Raw genomic sequence first — 18,623 nt, 5'->3', positions numbered from 1 at the left:
TGAGTTTTCTTAAGCTGTAAGCCATAATCAGCAATAAATCAGAATAAAAGGCTTGCAATATTTCAGTTGATTTGTAATGAATCCAGAATGCATGACATTTTTGTTTTTTAATTGCATTACAGAAAATAAAGAACTTCATCACAATATTCTAATTTTCTGAGACAGTCCTGTATATATATACTGTATATATATATATTTATATATATCTATCTATCTATATATATATATAGATATATATAAATATCTATATATCTATAAATATCTCTCTCTATATATATATATATATATATGCACACACACACATACACCGCAACTACCGACTCCAGTGGTAGATATGTGTAGTGCACTGGAAAAACTATTCAGTGATCAATAAATGTAATTTGTTGTTATCATAAGAACAGTAACACCAGAGTATGTTTACTTAATTTCCAATATTTATATGTAGTGGAAAATAAGTAATCTAAAGATACTCTGGTGTTACTTTTCTTCCGATAATATAAAATTTCATCTTACCTCTACCTTAATTATTAATGACCTATCATATATATATATATATCAGTGTGTTTATGTTCGAGCGGAGGAAGTCGAAGAAAAAAAAAAAACGCGCGTCAGAGTGTGACTGTGTGAATGTGCGTGCCGACATCTGTATGCAAAGGGCTGGCAGCAATTACAGTGTCCTGCAAGCGTTTACGCCAACCGCCATTTAACAGTTCTGTTTACCAATTAGATAAGTAGCCTTTGTTATTACATTTCAAAATCACTGTCTCTTAGTGCCAATCTCACGGAAACACCCCGGTGCAGTTCAACAGTTGTTTTCTATCTGAGGTCCGAACAACGGTGGGAAGAGAGGTGGGATATAAAACAAATGGCTCGCTGCAATGGAATCACAATGATCCACAAGTTCAATTTATGGACTACTCTTGTTTGTTTTTTCCTGATTAAAAAGCAGTGGCAATCAAAGTTCAGGAGGTCAGACGGACAGTTTGCGGAATTCTCTCATAAACGCGAACAAACAATACAAAAACAGGTTCATAAACAATATATCAGTATCAATAGTTCAGTATCACTTGATGTGTCGTGTGGAATGCCTATTCTACATTGTGACATGTTGTTAGCATCAATGTATAAACCCGGGTTGGAAACAATGACGGCGACACTCATCTTTACTCTCTCTTGACTAGATATTAAAAAGAAGAGTGAGACGTTTTGGGAACATATCCTTATTTGCATTCTTGCTGAGGCTTGATCAGAAGATTGATATTGCACTCTTGCTTGGTAAACGAGCCGGAGGAGAAAGATGGTTATCTTAGCTCAAGTTGCGTTTCCTCATACGATACGATACGACCGTATGACATCTGAAGAAAAGTTATTCCTCACTTTGCATGCAGTCTCCTTCAAAATGTCCAGCAACACGGTTCAATTTGTATTAGTTCACAATTTGGTGGATTACATACAAATTGATTTCTTGGTATATATATGCCAATTACAGCATATTCATGACTTTTTTGTGAGTAGAACACAGTGGTTGAGAACAGCATGCTTAGTTTAGCTTAGCATATAGACGGAAAACAAAGCTGTCCGAAGGTCACAACATCTGCCTGGTAATATGAACCGCTCTATAGAAGTAGAGAAACAATTTGGTTTTTTTTGTGGGGTTATGTGGTGATTAATTTGCCCTAACCTCGCACAATTTTAAACTGTCATCTTTACACTTTTGTATAGTTATTTTGTATAAATGAACACACAAGGTACACAATTAGAATAGGTGTTCTTTAGAGGTGCTGGTAAATGTATTTTACCTATCCATAGAGGCGGTTTCCACCTTTTCCAGTCTTGACTAGGTTAATTTTTAACAACGAACAGGAAAGTAGGATCAATTTTCTCAACTTATTCTCAACTGTAAAACGAACAAAGCATAATTCACAACATTTCAAACTATATATTTTCCTCTCTCCCTCCAGTCGGAGCAGTGGAGGCTTCCTCCTGCTAACCTTAACCTGCACAGAGATGAACAAAAAAAGCTGTGGGGAGTGAGAAAAAAAAGAGAGCGAGAGAGAGACTGGGTAAAAGAGGGAGCGGGAAAATGAGAGGGAAGGAGAGAGAGAGAGAGAGAGAGAGAGAGAACCTGCCAAGCATAACCAGCATCCACGGAAAAAATGAAGAGAGAGAAAAGAGACTGTGAGAAAGAGAGGGAGGGAGGGAGGGAGACCCCCGTCTTTCATCCAGTGCCAAGGATTAGATTCCCCTCCAGTTATTAGACTCTTCCACCGTGCTGAAAGAAGTGGGTGGGTTGGGCAGAGGGTGAGAGGGAGGAGGGGACGGGAGGGGAGGGAGTGTGTGGGGGGAGGGAGGGGAGGTGGGGGGGGGGCTGAATCAGCTACTCACCAATTGTCGGCCGCCTCTAAAATGCTTTGTTTTGATTCCAATTCCTAAAATCCCCCCCCCCCCCCCCAAAAAGATCAACAGAAAAAAAATTGAAATCAAAAGAAAATAAGGGGGAGAAAAAAGAAGAAAAAAACCACCCCTCCCCAGCTACAAATGGTAGGTTCTGTGTTGTTTGAGACAACTATCATTACAGGGCAACTTCAATCCAGCAAGCCACATTTAAGCTGGCGTCTCGACTATCTCTGCCATCAGAGGGCGGCGTTATCGCCAGACATGGGCTTTACAGTCGAACACAACTGGGCTCTCGCTCACAAACACAAACACACGCACACACATTCTTGCACATACACACACTCTTTCCTTCTCCCTCTCTTTCCATTGTAAAGTGGATTTTGCGACGCAGCCTGCTTGCAGCAGTGTGCGACTCGACATCTGTCTCTCACGTCCAAGAAACACATTTCTCAAACATCAATCCGTTATTTATTTTAATGCGAACAAACGACCACATTCCTCGAACCTGCGGGTCAACGGGGGCCTCAGGAAAGATTCCCTGCAAGATTCAGAGGAAGACGTGTTTGGAGGTAGTTTAGAAAGCTCCTCCAAGAGGAAGAGAGAAAGTAACCGGTTTCCTGCATTTCTGCTGCTACTTCAAAGTGCCAGACAACCTGGGCCAAGGAATGTCTCAGGTTTTGCGTCCACCGTTGCATCCTGGACACACTCTGCTGTCACGTCTTGTGACATCCAGCAGGCCGAGTTGTTATGAAAACCCAGGAAATACAAAAAAACGGGTTTCTCTTCAGTTTCATGATCACAGTTGAAGAGATTATCCGAACTCTGATGCTCATGAGACTCATAATGAGGGCGTTGTAAATATATGGTGGTTTCAGATGATTTGAAGTCTCAATTATATACTCAATTGATTAGGCTGACATGTGTTCCTCTGTTGCTTCGTGAACAATTGCTTTTGATCTTTACAGTTGTAACGGTTGAGTGGTTTAGATGCACACATGTAATTGCTAGTAACCTTCGTCCCATGTCATCAACCCCTTTTTTCTCGATATACTGTTGGAATTGCTGTATCAAATAAAGACAAAAACATAAACAACTAGAACGGGCACTCGGTAGCCACTTTTTTGCTACCTTTTTGTGACATTGACCTTGACCTTTGAGGCGATCGATCCCAAAATCTAATCAAATGGTCCCCGGGTAATAACCAATCATCCCACCAAATGTCATGCGATTCGGTTTAATACTTTTTGAGTTATGCGAATAACATACAAATAAATACACATGCGAAGGTAAATATGTATATGTTTCAATCCAACATGTGCTTTTGTTCAGACTTTCCATTACCAAGTTAATACATACGTTAGGATGCACAAGTAACTTTGGACGTGGTCCAATTTGATCAAACTAAACATTTATTAAATACTGTACACGTTTCTGCAAATTGACGTATCACTTCACATCCAATCACTCAACCGTCATTCACACTAAATAAGCATTGAGAGAGTTTTGCCCGGGTTGTCATTCCCATTTGACACTGAGCAAAATGAATGAGCTGAAATGGAGTTAATCTGAGTGAACGGATCCAACCGTGTGATCGTTTTACAACCGTTTCTAGTGCAACTAAACCAGCTGAACAAGAGGGGGGTGGGACTGAATCCTAAATTATACGTTTTCAGCACATCAATCGCGCGCCATTATTTATTGTTCTCTACCTCTTCGAAATCGGCGCTCTTTGAAAAAGGACTGTTTGCTCAGCATTCCTGCTGTTCATGACATAATCGTGTTCGTTCACACACAGAGGTGAAAACAAGTACATCAAAGTCAATGTTTGCAATGGAGATGGCCTGGATCGGTGAGGATCAGCGCATTTGTTTGTGACAAATAGGTGGCGTCTGCATAGGCGGCGTCTACATAGGCGGCGTCTGCATAGGTTCCCTCAACATAGGTGGCGTCAACATAGGTGGCGTCTACATAGGTGGCGGCCACATAGGCGGCGTCTGCATAGGTTCCCTCAACATAGGTGGCGTCAACATAGGTGGCGTCAACATAGGCGGCGTCTGCATAGGTTCCCTCAACATAGGTGGCGTCAACATAGGCGGCGTCTGCATAGGGATGTTTTCATAGGTGGCGCCTGCATAGGGGATGTTTTCATAGGTGGCGTCTACATAGGGATGTTTACATAGGTGGCGTCAACATAGGTGGCGTCAACATAGGCGGCGTCTACATAGGCGGCGTCTGCATAGGGGATGTTTTCATAGGTGGCGTCTGCATAGGGATGTTTTCATAGGTGGCGTCTACATAGGGATGTTTACATAGGTGGCGTCTGCATAGGTGGCATCTGTATAGTTGGCGTCTGCAAAGGTGGCATCTATATAAGTGGCATCTGCATAGGTGATGTCTACATAGGTGGTGTCTGCATAGGTGGCGTCAACATAGGTGGCGTCTACATAGGTGGCGTCAACATAGGCGGCGTCTGCATAGGCGGCGTCTGCATAGGCGGCGTCTACATAGGCGGCGTCTGCATAGGCGGCGTCTACATAGGCGGCGGCTGCATAGATGGCGTCTACATAAGGGATGTTTTCATAGGTGGCGTCTACATAGATGGCGTCTACATAGGGGATGTTTTCATAGGTGGCGTCTACATAGGGGATGTTTTCATAGGTGGCGTCTGCATAGGTGGCATCTGCATAGTTGGCGTCTACAAAGGTGGCATCTATATAAGTGGCATCTGCATAGGTGATGTCTACATAGGTGGCGTCTACATAGGTGATGTTTTCATAGGTGGCGTCTACATAGGGGATGTTTACATAGGCGGCGTCTACATAGGGGATGTTTACATAGGTGGCGTCTACATAGGTGTCATCTGCATAGTTGGCGTCTACATAGGTGGCGTCTATATAGGTGGTGTCTGCATAGGTGGCATCTGCATAGTTGGCGTCTGCATAGGTGATGTCTACATAGGTGCCGTCTGCATAGGTGTCCTCTGCAAAGGTGGCATCTATATAGGTGTCATCTGCATAGGTGATCTCTACATAGGTGGCATCTGCATCGGTGATCTTTACATAGGTGGCGTCTGCATAGGTGATCTTTACATAGGTGGTGTCTGCATAGGTGTCATCTGCATAGGTGATCTCTACATAGGTGGCGTCTGCATAGGTGATCTCTACATAGGTGGCGTCTGCATAGGTGATCTCTACATAGGTGGCGTCTGCATAGGTGATCTTTACATAGGTGGCGTCTGCATAGGTGTCATCTGCATAGGTGGCGTCTGCATATGTGGCGTCCGTAAAGCCTGTGTAGTACATGTCGTCACATCTTTCAAGAGCCACGCATACGAGTTTCGCAACAGAGACACATAAAAGACAGCTCTAAAGAATATCTGGGTTTTTCGTTTTACACAAACGACGCATTAAAATGAAATGATTTTAATCTGAATAGGGAAACAAAAGGAGACGCAGAGTAGCGGAGCTGTGCAGCTGACGGGCCTCCCCTCCCACACATTCCTGGACAGGCCCTCTTCCTCAACACTTCCTTCCCCCGCTCAGCCAGTCACTGGGGTCAAGTTGACAAGTCTCTCATTGAGCCTCACGGGTCCCACTACAGGGCCTTCACTCCTCACAACGTAATTACACACATGTATCGGTGGAATAGATCCACTTGTTCCAAATTCCTTCTCAACTTTAATTTAGGAGAATTACCTGAATGAAACGCAGAGATATATAAACAAAATAACTGACAGTACAATCCACAAGCACGATACATAACTCATATCTATGTATGGGGGGGGGGGGGGGGGGGGGTTAGAAACACAAGGAATGTGAGACCTGCAGTGATTGAATAGAGTTACCTTAGAAAATGTGTATGAAAACAGTTATGTATGATGCATGAGCACATTTTTCATGAATTAGATCATTTTGTAGTGAAGCAACACAACCTGACGTACCCACTCCGACCTCATCGAGTTAACATGGCCAAACTGTTTCTTATTTACACATCCAGCAAATAAGGAGCAACATTATGCTTAGAGAGCCAACCAAAAAAATAAAAGTTGTGGGCAGTCAACCAAAACGATGAGCTGACAGAGGCTGCAGAGTCAGATGACCGGTGGGTCACGTGACACACACGACACATATTTTGAAAAACTTCTAACAGATCTTTTGTGTTTAGGGACCTATCATGACGATGTTTTGTTCACGTGGCATTCAAACAAACAATTTTCAGCTTTAGCATTTAAGTAATGCTAATATATATATATATATAAACACAATATATATATATTTATATATATATATTATTATTATTTATATAAATAAATAAATAAAATAAATAAAACAAATAAAATAAATAAATTAAATAAATAGATAAATGAATACAATATATACAATTAAATGAAATAATTGTACTTGTATGGCCTTACACTCCTTATAAAAATTGGATGCCAAAGCTTAAATACAGTAGGCTACTGTGTATGTTTGTCAGTGTAGTTTCTAATATCATGCCTGAATGCCCCGCACAAACACACACTCACTAACAACCGCAGCTACATCGCCTGAAAAACCCCTGAGAATGTTGCTTCAGTCTTAACTGAGCATTACACTGAGAGCTCACAGCACAGGCGACAGTTTCCTACGTTTCAGAGTCAGAGAGCCCGTCGACATCTGCAAAGAATCTTTAGGTTCAGCGGCATGGCAGAATTCCATTAAAAGCCAAATTGCGGGTTGGCAAAAACTCTGAGGGAACAACGGAAAGCCACAGCCAGTCCTGTAATTTAAACCTTATTTTAAATTGTGATGGCTTGACAACATGGACTGAGAGAGAGGGGGCGAGAATAAGAGTCACATAGATGGAGAAAAAGAGAGCAAAAATGTGTGTCCAACAAACCGTGGCGACTGCGAAGGCTGCAGTAGAATTAATCTCGAAGACAAAGAGCGGTACAAGGGGCTGAAACACGGGAGAGGGATAGAAAAAGAAGGAGGCAAAGTTTGTGTCAACGTGATTGTGATTCGTGACAATAAACCACAGTCTGTTCTTGATGATCAGCATCGCTTCTGTAACACTTCCTAAATCCGGCCACTGGGAGAGGTCAAGCAATGAGTCATTAAAATGGTTGAACGTATAAATGTTTGAAACGCGCTTGTGTAAATGTCACCAGGGACACATGAAGCGGTGTTGCATCGACCGAGATGGAAAGGGAGAAGAACCAAGATCAAACAACGTAATCCCCTCAAAATAAAAATGTTAAAAATAATAAAAGCAATTTAATAGAAACGTTTGTGCTTTTGCTACTTTTTTGTGTTCCGCCTCGAGCAAACCGCGATGTCATCGGATATCCCGACCGGCCCTCAGCCTCGGCTACCCTCGAGTATTTGGAGCTAAGTATTTTGGACGTGTGACACGTGTTTCCTGTTTCTGTTTATCCGCGCAGCGACATGTTTTATATGGATCTTCGCAGCATCACCAGGACTGGGAGGTGACGCAGACTCAGAGTTTTACAACGTAGTTATGCGCGTGATGATTAAAAAACAAGAAATTGAATGGCAAAGTAAACAAGGAACAGTCAACTTATTTTTCAAGTCAAGTTTAAGTTAAGCCAGGAGGCTTTGATCACGTTACCAAACGTAAAGGTTCGTTCATTCAGGCATGCTGAAAGTTAAACTTCACATGTCGCTTACAATTCATTGACTAAGACGATTATAAGAGATGAGCATCCTCTTACATGTTAACTATACCTTAATTCTTAATGGCCTTTTCTATTATTCATAGCGCTTAGCTTCATTAGGGTCGCTGGAGCCGATCCCAGCTGACATAGGGCGAAGGCAGGGTTCACCCTGGACCGGCCGCCAGTCCATCCAGGGCACATATAGAGACAAACAACCATCCATGCTCACATTCACACCTATGGACAATTTATACATCAATTAATCTGCTGCATGTCTTTGGAAGGAAGCCAGAGAACCTGGAGGGAACCCATATACAGGACTGTCTCAGAAAATTAGAATATTGTGATAAAGTTCTTTATTTTCTGTTAGGCAATTAAAAAAACAAAAATGTCATGCATTCTGGATTCATTACAAATCAACTGAAATATTGCAAGCCTTTTATTCTTTTAATTTTGCTGATTATGGCTTACAGTTTAAGAAAACTCTAAAATCCTATCTCATAAAATTTTAATATTTCCTCAGACCAAGTTAAAAAAAAGATTTATAACAGCTGAGTGTTTGTCAAGGCTCAGGAAACCCTTGCAGGTGTTTCGAGTTAATTAGACAATTCAAGTGATTTGTTTAATACCCTACTAGTATACTTTTTCATGATATTCTAATATTTAGAGATAGGATATTTGAGTTTTCTTAAGCTGTAAGCCATAATCAGCAATAAATCAGAATAAAAGGCTTGCAATATTTCAGTTGATTTGTAATGAATCCAGAATGCATGACATTTTTGTTTTTTTAATTGCATTACAGAAAATAAAGAACTTCATCACAATATTCTAATTTTCTGAGACAGTCCTGTATATATATACTGTATATATATATATTTATATATATCTATCTATCTATATATATATATAGATATATATAAATATCTATATATCTATAAATATCTCTCTCTCTATATATATATATATATATATATGCACACACACACATACACCGCAACTACCGACTCCAGTGGTAGATATGTGTAGTGCACTGGAAAAACTATTCAGTGATCAATAAATGTAATTTGTTGTTATCATAAGAACAGTAACACCAGAGTATGTTTACTTAATTTCCAATATTTATATGTAGTGGAAAATAAGTAATCTAAAGATACTCTGGTGTTACTTTTCTTCCGATAATATAAAATTTCATCTTACCTCTACCTTAATTATTAATGACCTATCATATATATATATATATATATCTATGTATGTATGGAAATGTATGTATGTATGTTTGGAAAATAAGTAAACGTACTCTGGTGTTACTGTTCTTCCGATAATTACGTTTATTTATCACTATAAATAGTTTTTCCAGTGCACTACGCATCTCCTCCACTGGGGTCGTTCGTCGCGGTGGGCGACGGATGCACAAAGAGCGTCACTTTAACGCCAGAAACAGAGGTTTGTTTCTCTGTGGTGAAGTTCAGGCAACGGAAGCATTTTGGTTCAGGTCACGGAAAGATGGTGGCCTCTGGTAAATGTCAATGATCACGCTGCGATTTCGTGATTGAAATCACTTCAGACTTATTTTCAGCAGGAAGCCAGACCACAAGCTTTCCTTCAGAAACCGGTTGGCACTGCCCGCGTTCAACCATAAAAGCTTTAATAACGAGGTAGTCACTACCAACGGATATCGTAGTGCCAGAGTTGATTTTATGGGGGGGAAACAAATCAAACGTTGTCAAAAAACATTTCACTGTTTAATTCAACAGCAACAGTTACTCATAATTTGCTGTTGCCCATTCGATGCACATAAACTTAATTTATAGGAGACAGGGTTTTAATTACAGTGTTAACATCCTGGCAGTCTAAAAAAAAAAAAAAAAACAGCAACGAAAAGGACTTCAGAGAGAAATGACCGAGCTGACATAAAAGAGCTCCGGGGGAGTTGTGCACCGCGTCCTCGGCTTGAGTGCTGAAAAAAGAGCCGCGATGGAAAATACTTGAGGAAATGGCGAATGGTTAATGGGCCGGCACTTGATGTCGAATTCCATAGTCTAATGTGTCTCAGTGAGGCATAAGAGGCATGTTGTACGCATGCCAGCCAACAGACGAGAGGTTCAGGTCACTGAGAGGACCTGACTCAATGTGGGCCTTTTCATTTTTTGTCTCTATGCCCTTTTCTTACACCTCGGACACATCGATCCACAATGTTGAAGTGGATTCCGCGAAAGGCATCTCGTGAAATGTGCACGTCAAAAAAATCTTTATTTGAGAGCGCCGGCAGATGATTTACTAAAACCGTGTCCGACGGCGTCGACCTGGAGGAGCGTCGCACTTTGCGAACGACTCTTAAATCTGTCTTCCGCAAAGCTTCCAAGAATGTCGGCTGAGCTCCGTGATTCTTAAGTATTAACGGCGATATGTTCAAACACGTATCAGATGTCACTCTGCGGAGTCGGAGCCCCTTAACCTCACCCCCCAGCCTCCACCCCCCCCCCCCTCCCACCTTCTTTCACTCCCGAGACCCCTACTCCCCCTCACCTTCCCAATTTCCCAACATTCCTGGGCCGTGCCCCATCAGTCAAAGGGCCAATTCATGGGGTTAATGCTGCCGCGAGTGCAGACAGGGCTTTTGAGACAGGATGTTTGGCTGATACCTTGCTCCGCATAAGCAAACAAGCCACCAAAATATGATTACCGAGGGCAGAGAGGGAGCAGTCTTCTTGTCTTACTTCAGTGCATCCAGGCCACACTAATGTCCACTAAGTATCATTACTTTGCTTGTTTCCACATGTTCCCAAAAGCCAGAGTGTAATGACAACAAGGTGGACAAATGTTTGAGGAGTACAATGATGTCATGTGATGTAATAGCTGAAAAGGACATCGTTATCTCTTTGGGCCTCGTCCTTCAAGACGCTCTGCCCCTTTAAATGAGAAATGGTAGCGTAACTCAAGAATTCATACACATTAGTGTTTTTAATGACCTGAAAGTTCTGCATATATATGAGAAATAAGAGTAAAATATTAGATTGTTACCCCACGCATAGACCAGCGCAACGCCGAGTGACGTAACTGGTCTGCACATTCAAGTATTGTTTGACCAATCTCGAATTTTCACCACGTACACTCTATGACACGGCTATTTGTGAAGCACATTTCCACGACTTTTCCAAGGTTTAGTTATTGTTTCCAAACTTCTATACGCCTGGAAACTGCTATTTTCATGACTTTTCCAAGGTTGTTTTTTCCCCCGTGTCCCGTTAACTTTGCCCTCTCGTCTCACTTCAGTCTCAGGTTGTGTTCACGTGAGCTGGTTTCTTTTTGTTTCGTCCAGTAAGTCACGCTCAAATTGCCGCCAACGTTATCGTCAGTCGGCATGGGAACCCGCAGTAGCGTCTTTTGCGATGGGACCGGTTAACGTATTGCTTTTTAAAATGATAAAAATAGCGGTTTCGGGAACTCCTTTTCGGAGGCTCATTCTGTGTTAACTTTAAGTTAAGTTGTGATATGTTGGTTACGTACTGAAAGAAAAGCCACCAAATTTTTTTGCAGTAGAATATAGTTGAGTAGAAAATAGTTGAGAAAAAAGCTTATAAATCAATTATGACGGTAAAAAAGCAGAACTGTGCCTCCCTTCCAGCTAATCGCGTGATTGGTGAATGTCTGTTTATATGTGTGTGTGTGTGCGTCCTGAAGAACCCCTATGTGAGTTCTCTGAGACGATCTTATCAGTGAGTCAGACAGAAATTCCTCCCTTTCTCCCCCCCCCTGTCTCACACTCTCACAAACACACACACACACACACACACACGGACACACAAACACACACACGCTGATAATAAGCAGCCGAATGACACGTTGTGTTAGAGTCTGTCCGAGTAGATATACTAAACTTACGCTCGACATTTCCCTTTTGAAAGCAGTTTCCTGCGGTTTAAAGGGAACGTTAACTGATCGAATGATAAAAGAGGCCAGGGCAAAGGTATGTAAGGACCACACCCTGCTGCCGCCTTTCCCCCCCTTAAAAGCTCGGCTAGATTTAAAAGGACTACAAACAAAATAGATGCTGAAGTGCCGGAACACATGTTCAATGTTTGCTTTTGTTCTAAAGAAAGCATCGCCGGCTTTAGAGGATCACCTGCACAAAAAAGATCCATTCACACTCTCGAAAGATCTGAGAAACATCAAGGTTTTCACTTTCTGAAGCAAACGGACAATTCTTTGATACAAGCGTCGTGTTCGGCTTATTTCCTGCTCGTTATTCCGGCCGTAACTCAAAAGAGAGGAGTCTTATAACCTGACAAAAAACTACACGCAGAATTCCTGGCCGCCTCTGTTTAGTCTCTTTTCCGACTCGAGCTCTTGGCCTGGGCTCCGGTTCTCGGCTCCAGCGTTCTTGTGTGGGGGGCGGGGGATCAGAGACCACACACACACACACACACACACAATTACCCAAACACACAACACATTTTAAGAAAACGGATCTATTTCCATTCATTTCCCCAGGCAGACAATAGAAACCTTAAAATAAGCAACAACTTCATCTTGACTGAACAGACTTTGGATTATTTACCTCGACACAAAAACACTCTAAACGGCGCCGTGAGGCATCCATTGTGACACTGAGGTTTATATTCTAAAATGTACAAACTATGGGTATCTAATAAAGTCCTTTTTTTTACACCCGATGAATTCAATGTATCACCTTTTAGGCTAAAAAATGAATAAGAGGTTGAACAAGCCTTTAATACACCATTTAAACCCTCATTTTTGGAAATAAATGCTGAAAAAATCAAATCCAAGTCGTACTGAAAGCATCTCCCCCCCCCCCCCTCCTTGTTTAGACGTGCAGTGGGAGGAGCTTAGTATTCCCAAATGGCCTACACATGGAAAGCGTACATAACAACTCAATGAAGGATTTCAACTTGAAAACATAAACTTCAAGAATACGTGTCTGGTCACCGTCGAACCAAAGGAAGTGTCTGAGGGCGGCAGCCGATTGGCCAGACGGCTCCGTGATGCCGCGCCGACGCCACGCAGGCTTCAGAGGGGCTCCGCTCACCTTTCAACGCCGTCCACAAGTGAGCCCAGAGAGGCTCCACGGAGTGGGTTTGTGGGTTTCTTCTAACGCTACAAGGACCTCTCCACCCGACCCCAGCGCGTAAACAAATAAAGCTCCAGTTTCATCATCTAGAGGGGGCTGTTTCCTGTCCAACTGCAGCCCCCCCCCCCCCCCCCCTCTCCCGCTCTCTTTCCACATATACACGCACACAAAAACTCTACACCTCCGCCTCATCAGAGCTGCTCGGCTCCCCCGCCCCCAAAATGCCAGCCTCTTTCCACTGCTCAATTGCCAAGAGGAATGGAGGGATTTTGAGGGAAGAAAGAGGGAAAAGAGAGAGAGGAGGGGGGGGGGGGGATGGGTGGACCGTGAGGCAAAAAGGGGATTGGGAGTATGCGCGGGGGGATCTTATTGCAGCTTCATCCCGGGGAAATATTTCGCGGCGGAGGAGAGAGGCGTAGCAGGGAAAGAGAGAGAGAGAGGCTACACTGCTGTGGCATCTAGATAGTGAGAGACCCCAGACCCCCACCAAGCCCCCCATGCCTCTCTGACAATAGAAGCTCTATGCGCTGGAGTTTTTTGCTTGTCTTAACAGCCTTTGAAAGCACAACATAATAGCCACCAGTAAACGTGATTTACTGTTCCACGTCAACGTCCAGAGAGGATGCACGCTACGTGCATGAGTGTGTGTGTGTGTGTGCGCGCGCGAGTCTGTAAGTGCAACTGCAAAAGTTCTCCAGGGAATACAGACGTACATCAGACCTTATTGCCGAAGCCAACATCTGCACCCGGTCACAATGTTCATGCGCAGTACGAGTTCCTCACCTGTGTAGTCTGTCGGCGTGATGTGAGGCGGATCGGGGGAGCGGGGGGGCGCAGTTTCAGTGTAAGACAGCGTTGAGTCTGCGGAGGGGGAGAACAAGCACACACAGAAGGTAGAAGAGTGAGGTTTTTTTTTTTTTTTTCCCGTGGACGATCGTTATTTTATGAATTGATTTTCTGGTTACAGCTCCTTCCATGTGAGGAGCTGATGTTTTATATGATTATACATATTTTGTTTTTTCTAAATAATTTGAAGGCCTTTGAGTTATATGTTTTGCTGAACGAATTATGAAGAAGAAAAAAAGAACTGCAGCCTTAATACGTCTCGGAGCAGACGGTCTGTCTGCACACACACAGCCTCCCTCTTATAAACTCTAGACTCTTCAAAAGGGGAAGATGAGCACAGATAAGACGCCACTAACTCTGTGTCGCTTTTCAACACGAGCAGCTTTTCAAAGATAATCTGTGTTTCCAGTCCAAAAATATGATGGTGACGACACCCTCTGTCATTTACTGGTTTGCAATGTGGTGGCCATTTTTTTCTTCTTCTTCTTCTCCAAACTCACCCAGTGGCTTGTGTTCATCTGTACGGGACAGAGAGTATGGGGGAGGAGGTGAATCTGGAAATACAACAAAAGTTAATTAAGGTTAAGTTGAAGGCTGTACGCCGGTCTCCCGCTGCTAAATCATCAGCTGAGGAAGAAAAGTATGCAGCTAATCACTCCTCGCGTTGTATTATTAGCTGCTGAATGAAACAATCACAAACGTCAAGGCTCGCACGTCAGCGCTACAAGCTGTGGGTTATGTGAAATGCCTACAATTTAATATTTTCTTTAATGTATCACGGACTTTATTTTCTGTTCCAAAACGCTACCGATAAGTCCTTCACAATAAAAGAAAACCTTGTCAACCAAGAAGAACATTTCAGCAACAAAAAAACATTAAAAAAATGTATAATGCACAATAAATGGACTGTATCTGTGGTCTCATCTAAATCACATTACGTACAAAGCCTTTTCACTTCAGGAGGACCATGAGACCCACCGGTTTATATCACGAATGATAATGAATAGACTAAAGATGGTGGCTCTTCATATGTTCTTTTTCATGCAGTAATATGTTCACTGTTGGCTGTGCATCGACAGACCATCATTCCTTATAGCCGGGGAGCTATTTTATTACATGAATGCAACACTATAATCATACATAGTCTTTCTTGTGAACTCCTAATAAGAACAATTCCACAAACGCAATCTGAGCCAGCAAGCATTTCATTCTGGTGTTTCTTTTTTTCTTTTCTTTTATTAACGGAGTCTTATATTTGACTAACGTGTTCAGGATGATGCTCTGCTTTTATGACATCTTCATAACTTTTCCAGCAAAGTAGTTTTCATTGACACGGACTCACAGGGGGTGACTTAAAACTGTAAAGTAGACGCAAAATGCTGCTGGGAGAGTCCCTTCAGTCCAAAGTGGACATGGGTTTTTGTGGCTGCGGCCCCTTTAAGAGCAGAGCCAGTAATTGCCGAGTCCTCAGTCAGTCAGATACCCAGCGAGTCAGTCTGGCGCCAGCACTATGCAAACTGTATATTATCGGCACTCCTTCACCTAAATAACAAGAGGAGGACCTACTTGTCAGAGAGAAAAAAAGAGAGTCTAAGTGCAACTTGAGAGCGACCTTCAATTGGACGATGTGGGAAGCAGCGAAGTTTTTGCGCAAATTTAAATAAATGTGTAATGTGTTTGGAATGTGGAGGGGGGGGGGGGGAATCAAAGTAATGGTTGACCAGAGTAGAAGCCAGAGTTATGGGAATGTTATAACACTACAGGGGCCGGCAGTGACACACGAGAAGAGAATATATATATATATATACACGAGGTTTATTGTCTGGGATTTCACAGTGTGCTTTTAAATATTATTGCAAATGTAAAACAATGTCTCCATCAACAACATCTAAGGGACTTGAGAAGGGGTGTTTGGTTTCTCGTGACTGTGACGTCGTTTGACACGTCAATCACACAATAACTACATTATTCTTTCGTTTAAGGCTGCGGGCAACACACCACTGTGACAGATGTGCTCATTAATGTCGACGCTGCGACATCAATAGTCACGCTGCATAACATCTTAAGTAGATCCATGATGCGCTTCACTTTTTATGAGATTATAACTTGATTATGGGGGGAAAGGTGATGGCAATGTTGCGTTCATGGGACAGAACGACCGGAGTATATAACTCTCGTTGTAACTCGTACATTTGAGCATGTACAAGTTGAAAGGTCTTTTTTTTCTAAATGGGAAAGGTCGCCTCTAGATCGAGTCGGGCCCCTCTGAATTAAAGCCCCCCCCCCCCCCCCGTCAATACCCTCCTTCCCCTCCCCCCATCCCATGTTGATGTCCTTACCTGGCCCACAGAAGCGGCTGTAGTGATAGGGGTTGCAGCACACCTTGGCGCCGTCCCCTGCGCCGGAGCTCTGGCAGTGGCTCAGCGTTTTGAGCCGGGCCGAGAGCGCCAGGTCGCTCCAGCGGTACACCTTCGACACGAGCCACTGGGGGGAGGTTTGATGAGCCCCGAGCCGCAGCTCAGTGCTGGGCACCATGACGCACTCGCTGGGTAACCCTCCTTTTGTCTCCACGGCCTTCACCAAGGTGTCCAGAGATCTCTCCTTGAGTCTTTTCAGAAAAGCATGAGCGGTGCTCGCGAGTTCCTCCTCCAGCGCCGCGTGCCTCGGCGCGCAATGACACGCGCACCCGCCGTCTTTTCTCGGGGCCCAAGAAGGGCTCCGGGGTCTAAGATCCCATTCCCCAAACAAACAACACGTCACCGTCCTACTGTCGCCCTCCTGTCCCCGCGGGGAGCCTCTGTGCTCCGGGACGCACATGGCGCCCCGGTCATCGTCCGGCTGCTCCTCTTCCTCCCTCTCGGCGCTCTCCGTCAGGTCTCCAGCCTCCCCCGAGAGTCCCGCAGCCGGGTCAGTGTGCGTCACCGACCGCTGCTCGTGTCTGTGGAGCTTCCCCGAGTGTCGGCCACACGGACCGACGTTCCGTCCCGTCTCACCTCGTCTGCTTCCATCCCGCCCGTCGCTCTCGGTGACCAGACGGCTTCTCCAGAGTCGCCGTACGAGACCTGCGCGTTTGGACTTGAACATACGACAAACTAGACCGTTTCGGATGTGTCCTGTCGGCCCCGTCCGGGTCTCGGGAGATGCCACATCGATTTTACGCTCGTCGCGCAAGACCGTGGGTTTGTGCACGGTGCGCACAGCGTGCGCAGCCGGTGGTCACCGTTGTCTGGCTCTCCCGCAGCATTAGAAAGTAATATTAAAACATCACTGGAGGTCTGCAGAAGACGGTTGCGCGCGGCCACTGCGCAGTGACCTGCTTGTCGCCAACTCAATTAAGCCACAACTTGTGCCAGCTCGCGCACAAAGCCTTCAACTCTCCAACACTGCGGAGATCCCGCACACAATCCACACACCATAGTTGGACCTCTCCAGGAGCAGAAGTAACAACAAAAGAGCATCCGAAACATTAATCCCAAAAGTGTTTCCAGAGTTTCTCCTTGAACTTTGTGAAGCTCTCGAACTGTAAATAAAATTCCTTCCTTCACCTCGAAATAAATCCTCACTCAACAACTGAAATCCCGATGGTTTCCGTAGCTGTGGTGGAGGCGATAATCCCGCTGCAGAGTCCCGGGCTGAGTCGGGGACTCCGGTGCCAAACTCCGGGACGGGTTCCTTGCTGAGAAGTTGTTTTAAAGAGAGCTGGAATGACTCCACTCTCCACTCCCCTGCAAGTCTCTTTCGGACACACACACACACACACGTACACACACATACACACACGCGCACACACACGCGTGCACACGCGCGAACACGTAAACACGCGCATGCACACGCTGCTGTACACGCCGCAGTCAAGCCGAACAGAATGAAAGCAGGTTTATTCCACTGGAAATTTCAAAACAAAGCGTTAACGGTGAACATTGTCTGGAAGATTGTTGAAGACAAACGTCAACACTTACAAGAAAGAATACGTTTAAGATCAAGGTGACTTTCTTGTGTGATATTAAAAAAAACCTGCATCAATATACATCTTCTAAAAAAGACATGCGGACTTGCATATAAAGCTGCTAACCCTACAAGTGAAGTCACTTTAAATTGGTTTTATAGAAGAAAACAAAGCGTACTGTGTTCATAAAAAAAGCAAAAGCAAAAACAAAAGTTGAATTTAAAGATATGTTAAAGGAAATTTAGGGTTTTAATTTGCAGAACTATTTGTTTAAATGTGAATATAGGATTGACCAAGCATATGAAACCGTTTTTATCAATTATGTCAGGATTAAAAGTGTATATTCGTAGTAGAGACTATAGGAATATACACACATTGTGTGTCCAGAAACACAACTGTGTTTTATTTGAAATTATTTACTTTAGTGATCTTACTTTGCTATATTATTATTGTTACCTATCTATCTATATGAATTGTATATTGTTATGTTGTTATGTCATAACGCTTTGGCAATACTGTCTTTGCAACATTCATGCCAATAAAGCCTATTAACTTTAGTTAACTACTGAGAAAAAAAGAAACGTAGTTTTCCAAAACCTGAACGTGATGCTTTTATTTTGAAACCCAAATCACTGAGCCTGCTTTCCTTTCTGCTGGAATTTACGGTCTCTCTCTCTTCCTCTCTCTCT

At 43.5% G+C, this 18,623-nt stretch overlaps 1 protein-coding gene across 1 annotated transcript in view; it reads right to left on the bottom strand.

Annotated features, from left to right (window-relative positions):
* The window catches only part of LOC130192850 (mothers against decapentaplegic homolog 6-like), a 29,829-nt gene extending 12,042 nt beyond the window's left edge, over window positions 1–17,787 (bottom strand). The window contains exons 1-3 of the mRNA XM_056413028.1: window positions 16,328–17,787; window positions 14,489–14,542; window positions 13,926–14,003 (exon numbers count right to left, since the gene is read on the bottom strand). Coding sequence (XP_056269003.1) covers window positions 13,926–14,003; window positions 14,489–14,542; window positions 16,328–17,072 — 877 coding nt within the window. The 5' untranslated portion in view covers window positions 17,073–17,787. The remainder of the gene's footprint in view (window positions 1–13,925; window positions 14,004–14,488; window positions 14,543–16,327) is intronic.
* Between the last annotated feature and the right edge of the window lie 836 nt (window positions 17,788–18,623).

The sequence above is a fragment of the Pseudoliparis swirei genome, chromosome 4 (assembly GCF_029220125.1).
Source record: "Pseudoliparis swirei isolate HS2019 ecotype Mariana Trench chromosome 4, NWPU_hadal_v1, whole genome shotgun sequence".
Taxonomy (NCBI): Eukaryota; Metazoa; Chordata; class Actinopteri; order Perciformes; family Liparidae; genus Pseudoliparis; species Pseudoliparis swirei.
Note: the sequence above shows the minus strand (reverse complement) of the source record. Positions and strands in the feature narration are given on the sequence as shown.